Source organism: Gekko japonicus, unplaced genomic scaffold (assembly GCF_001447785.1).
Source record: "Gekko japonicus isolate JY-2015 unplaced genomic scaffold, Gekko_japonicus_V1.1 scaffold2439, whole genome shotgun sequence".
In the NCBI taxonomy this organism is placed as follows: Eukaryota; Metazoa; Chordata; class Lepidosauria; order Squamata; family Gekkonidae; genus Gekko; species Gekko japonicus.
The window spans coordinates 102,308-108,624 of record NW_015162552.1 but is presented as its reverse complement, the minus strand read 5'-3'; the positions used below and the strand labels follow the sequence as shown (position 1 = coordinate 108,624).

The 6,317-nt window shown below is 40.5% G+C and overlaps 1 protein-coding gene across 1 annotated transcript in view; it reads left to right on the top strand.

Annotated features, from left to right (window-relative positions):
* Positions 1-5,136: 5,136 nt before the first annotated feature.
* The window catches only part of LMO1 (LIM domain only 1), a 33,782-nt gene continuing 32,601 nt past the window's right edge, over positions 5,137-6,317 (top strand). Inside the window, exon 1 of the mRNA XM_015406354.1 lies at positions 5,137-5,345. Coding sequence (XP_015261840.1) covers positions 5,140-5,345 — 206 coding nt within the window. The 5' untranslated portion in view covers positions 5,137-5,139. The remainder of the gene's footprint in view (positions 5,346-6,317) is intronic.

Here is a 6,317-nt window from a genome sequence, read left to right as displayed (position 1 = left end):
AAAATTTTAAAATATGATCAGACAGGCATGTTTTTGTAAGTTTTGTTTTTAAGTTATTGGCATGGGGGAAAATTGATACAAGTTAATTCGGTTTAAAAGGTAAGAGACATGCATGTTTTCCATCACCACTATAGCACAAAAGGCAGAACACAACTAGGACTAGAACTAGAACATGACTTTCTACAATATTCATTGCAAGTAGATAAATAGGTACCACTTTGGTGGGAAGGTAACAGCGTTCCGTGCGCCTTGGTGTTTAGTCATGCCGGCCACATGACCACGGAAACGTCTTCGGACAGCGCTGGCTCTTCGGCTTTGAAACGGAGATGAGCACTGCAACCCTAGAGTCGGACTCGACTGGCTTTCGAGCAAGGGAACCTTTACCTTTACCTTTACAGGACATGTAGTTAGCTGCACAACTACTGTTGTAACTATTTTTTTCTCTTCCTTTCCAAACACAGCTATTGAAACCAAAATGTTTCCTCTGGAGTTGTTGTTTTTAAAACATTTTCTCTCTCTCTCTGGGTTTGAGGAAAATTGTCAAAACGTTGAATCACTTGATAAGAATGAAGAAATGTTTTTCCTACTAAAATAAAAAAGTCAATATTTTCATTCCTTCAAAAAGTTTTTGATTTTGGCAAAACCACACAAAAGGAGAAATTCAGCCACCTTGGGAGGCCAAATTTAGGATATGGGTTAAGTCAGCAACTGCCCATGCACATGCTTTCTCCATTGTGGCCTCCACTTTATGGAATGGCCTGCCCAAGGCTGTCAGGAAAACTCCCACTTTCCTGGTTTTCCGCAAACTATGCAAAACTGAATTATTCAAGATGATTTTTCTGCACAGGTTAATAGGGTTGCACTGTATTAAATGGTTTACAAACGTACTTGGGTAAATGATTCTAGACTGTAGTCTTAACTGCTATGTATAGCTTCTCTCAGTCTTACTCAATTTGTGTTCCCAGTACTGTTCTTGTCACACATGGCTTTTGTCCATGCAGGTCCCATGATCCCAAGCATCACCTTTGGTGGTCAAAGGGACCCCCTCCATCACCGGGGAAAATCTGGCAGGATCCAACCCTTTACTCATTCTTAAACTATATGTCAGCATTTTCCATTTCACTACTGGTCTCTCATCAGAGCTTCTTACAGTTGGAAGACACCCAGTAGGGCCATCTAATTGATGACCATGCTCTATGGAAAGATGGGCTGTTGGGTTTATTAGTCAAACAAATTATTGAATATCACCAAAGTAGCTGCAGTAATGCAAACACAAATGGAATCCTGAGTCCCTTCCAAGCAGATGTAATTGAAAATAACTGCTATTGATTGAAGTGAAAACTTTTAAACTAATTTCTTTGGGATCACGCCTAGATATACATGGCCAGGGTCATCCATAAGCAGACCACTGTACCACAGTATGGTATAGTGATGGGGGTTGGACTTTGACCAGGAAGACTTGTGTCCAGGGGTCATTTCGTAGAAAAAGAGGTGCAGGAGCTCATTAGCATAACTCATTAACATAAGTGTGTCAGAAGGCAACACCCACCGCTCAGGCTCCACTAGCTACTGGGGTGGGGGGAAACGTGCAGATCTGTCCTCGCAGAGGAGGGAGAGCTTGTACCTGAATAAAACTTGGTCATAAAGGTGCCACTGGACTGTTTTGGACCGGGGGGTGGGGGGGAGCTCTGCAACTTACCTGGCTACTTCTTGCTCTGACTGAGGGCTGCTGGGAGCAGGGGGTGGGGCTTGTTGCATGTGCCCGCCCCCTGGGCTCTTTGCTGCCGGAGCTCCGCTCCTGTGCGCTCCTGCAGGAAATGACCCCTGCTTGTGTCAATTCCTTGTACACCATGGAACTGGTTGGATGGCTCTGGGCATGTCAGAAATCTTTTTGCCTATCCTGTCTTACAGATTTAGTATGAAGATAAGATGAGGTACTATTCACCACTCTGAGCTCTTTGAAAAGAAAGCTGAAAATAAACAACACAGAATTATCTGTTGGGAGATATTTCGCCGCGTATATTACATGCATCTGTATATTTCAGCTCATTGATATAATTTGAATGACATGATTGATCGTGCGCCTTCTTTTGAGAGAGGGCTATATTTTTCCTTGCTCATATGAGTTTGGCGAGGTTTCTAATTTTTTGGAAACATGGTACAAGGTAGCTGGAATGAATACTGAAAGTAGGTTTTGTGACTGTGACAGGCTTGGTGAGGAGGGCTCTTTAAGCCTCCCAAGGGTTTCTGAATGTTACTTGACCTGTCTCCATAGTACTAAGACCATTTTGATAACAAATGGATCAATACCTCCCTGTTTGTCTCGAAGTGTCTTAAGTGCTGTTGTTGTGCGCTTGCAGTTCTGACAAAGCAATTATTACTGTAAGAATGGTGGGTTTTATGTGTTGAGCATTTGCTACCCTCAGGTCACCCTTGCTTTTAAGGAAAACAGAAAATGTCACTTACTATAGCAGCACTAACTAGAGCCACTATGGTTAAGGGTCTGTTAATAATTCCATTATATATATTTTTCCTGCTTTCGTTAAAAAAAATATATCCTCTTGTGCTTCAGCTTGTCAAGTGAGTTTTCTTTTTACTATCATACTAACAACAATTTCTTCATCCCAGTCCAAATATGTGTGTGCTGGAGTTGAGCTTTTTAATGTAGAAGAACATCAGACCTTTTAAAACATCTGTTTAAAAAGTGAATTGGGGAGATGTCACTAAAACATCTTGCATTTACAGCCCGTGGAGCACCACTGATATATTGTTATTTGAATCGTTCATCCCCATGTTTCAGAACAAATCTATAAATTTCTTCCAAAATGGTAGACCTGTACCCTATCATAAGTGGCCCTAATGGTGGTGGTGGGGATTTGTAGAACCAAAATATTCAAAATAGGAATGTAGCTTGCTTCTACTGGAGGCCTGAGCAATATCCACCCCCTAGAAAATGGGAAACCAACACACTCGGTACTATATTGTCTTTTAGGCCACTGTCACATTTATTGCTGTGCAGATAGCTGGTGGCCAAATAATTCATTTACAGTTATGTACCAGCTCACTTTGACTTTGCCAGTTGCTTCTTATGTTCAAGCATGGGAACTGTGGGGCTCTTTCAGAGTATGTGGACTATGCATTTGATTCATTCAGAAGATTGTGGTGGCATTAGGAGACAAATAATACTTTATCAAGCTGTGTGATGGCTGCCAATTGACTCTGATGGCAAGAAGATAACCAGAGCAGTTCAGCATTGTGCAGTAATGGCAGACTTTTGTCTTTTTGGGCTAAGCCACTGGATTTAGTGGCCTTGAGAACGAAAATCCAGAGAATACCAGGGCCTTCATCCTTTTCACTTGGCTGAATGGCAAGGCACAACATTTATTTATATATTTAAAATATTTTATCTCATATTTCCGCCAATCATGATGACTAATAAGGTCAAAAACAATTAAAATGGGACTAAAATGGATCACTTAAAAAACCCCAAAACAATAAGGCAGCAGCCTCAGCTAGCCTTTTCTCCCTTAACTGCCAAAGATTTGTAATAATAAGTCTCTTTCAGGTGGACTAATAGGGAAGAACATTAACAGATCTGTTCCAGGTGTTCCATAGTCTTGGGACCAGGAGTGCTAAAGCCATGATCTTACCAGCAGTAGTTATAATTTCTGTAAAGATAGCAATTGAAACAAAGCTGTCTCTGAAGAAGTTGAAAAAGGGGGGCTCATCCTGCGAGGAAGATATTCTCTTTTTTGCTGTTGATCCTCCAAAGTTGATCTTCCCAATGGAAAAAAGGGGAGAGATCTGTTTTGTGTGTACAAAGCCAGCTATTTCAATGCAGTCTGAACTTTCTTTTTCTTAATATGGTTTTTGATAAGTAAGGACAGCTGGAATGGTTACCAACTTCAGAAAATAAGGTAGCAACAGTCATTAAGCCAAGAAAGTAATATAGGGATCAATGTATTTTTCATAGTAGAGATTTACTTAAGCAAAATCTGTAGGAATAAGCACGTTTTATTACTGGGGGAAAAATAAACGCTATATCCATGCAACTAATCACATTGCTTGGACTGCAGTGAAAACTTCAGGTTCTCTTTCACTTTGCCAAAAGTTATTTTACCTCACAAAACCAAGAATCCATAAGCACTCAATACCTGTGTCTGTTGTGGGGAGGGGAAGGAGTTTGTAAGCCGCTCTGAGACTACAAGTGAAGGGCGGGGTATAAATCCAATCTCTGCTTCTTCTTCTTCTTCTTAAGCAAAATCTATAGGAATAAGCACATTTTATTACTGGAAAAAAATAATTGCTATATCCATGCAACTAATCACATTGCTTGGACTGCAGTGAAAACCTCAGGTTCTCTTTCACTTTGCCAAAAGTTATTTTACCTCACAAAACCAAGAATCCATAAGCACTCAATACCTGGGATTTTTGTAGCGGGCCTCAAGGGTACCTTCTCAGAGGATCACTGGTAATCTTCTTATTAGTGTGCTTTCTTGTTTCTAGGTGTGCCAATGCTATCTGTACAACCAAAGGGGAAGCAAAAGGGCTGTGCTGGCTGCAACCGTAAGATCAAAGACCGATATCTTCTGAAGGCTTTGGATAAGTATTGGCATGAGGATTGTTTAAAGTGTGCCTGCTGCGACTGTCGCCTCGGAGAGGTTGGATCGACACTTTACACGAAGGCAAATCTCATTCTCTGCCGCAGGGATTACCTGAGGTAAATGCAGATCTTTGCCATGGGTTCTGCTTATACAACGTCAGGTTAACTACCACCTCTCTTTTTTTCTAACTAATGTTTCAGATATGCCTATAGGTATGGAGAACACCTACACTCTAGTGTCAGCTTGAAGATATTTATGTGTAGTGTTGATTCTTGACATACTTAGTGTTTGATTTAGTTTCTTATATATTTTGATGCATCCTACAAGATAGTTATGCTTACTTCCAAACACACACACACACACAAGTTTCCAAGGGGCTTCTTAGGCATTTGTCCTTTTTAATAGGAATATTTCCAGGGAATAACTAAGTTCTGGCTCTATCCTTGTCACTTTACACAGGAATAAGTAAGTAAGCAAGGGCCATCCCATAATTATTTGAATGTATTAGTGTGCTTTCTTGTTTCTAGGTGTGCCAATGCTATCTGTACAACCAAAGGGGAAGCAAAAGGGCTGTGCTGGCTGCAACCGCAAGATCAAAGACCGATATCTTCTGAAGGCTTTGGATAAGTATTGGCATGAGGATTGTTTAAAGTGTGCCTGCTGCGACTGTCGCCTAGGAGAGGTTGGATCGACACTTTACACGAAGGCAAATCTCATTCTCTGCCGCAGGGATTACCTGAGGTAAATGCAGATCTTTGCCATGGGTTCTGTTTATGCAATGTCATGTTAACTACCACCTCTCGTTTTTTCTAACTAATATTACAGATATGCCTATATGTATGGAGAACACCCACACTCTAGTATCAGCTTGAAGATATTTATGTGTAGTGTTGATTCTTGACATACTTAGTGTTTGATTTAGTTTCTTATATATTTTGATGCATCCTACAAGATAGTTATGCTTACTTCCAAACACACACACATACAAGTTTCCAAGGGGCTTCTTAGGCATTTGTCCTTTTTAATAGGAATATTTCCAGGGAATAACTAAGTTCTGGCTCTATCCTTGTCACTTTACACAGGAATAAGTAAGTAAGCAAGGGCCATCCCATAATTATTTGAATGCAGAATCTCTCCTGACTTTGTGAAGTTAAAAACTAAGCCTCAGAGGAGTTTTTATGTTCCAGGATAAGCCGCAGAACTTCCCATTGGGGCTTTTTCTTTTCTCAGCTGTAAAAGGAGAGCGGGGTAAGCAAGTGAAGGAGTCCATAAGTCTTGATCCTGGGATAATTCAAATGGGTCTTAAAAAGTAGCTTTGGGTAGTCATCTGGTGGTAAACCTAATGTAATTATACAGCACTGAGGCATTTGAAACTGAATTCAGATTCCCTTATTTGGAACACAAGTGGGTAAGAGGAAAGCTCCATATGTTATTCAAGGATGCAAGACTTGATCAATCAATATGCATCTAGCAACTAGAGGAAACATAATGAATTTGTATTCATCCATTATGTTATGCTGATTTACAGCAGATTGTTTCTGTCCTTTGAGAACATCAGATTTAATATTGGGAGTCTGGCGAGGCAGGGATAAGTAGGCTGGGTGGTAGTGCTCCTGACTACAGGAAGGGAATGGTCTGAGAGATTAAAATTGTCTATCATGAGAAGAATGCATTAGAAAAATATGATGCCATTTTGAAGATGGCAGAAGTGAA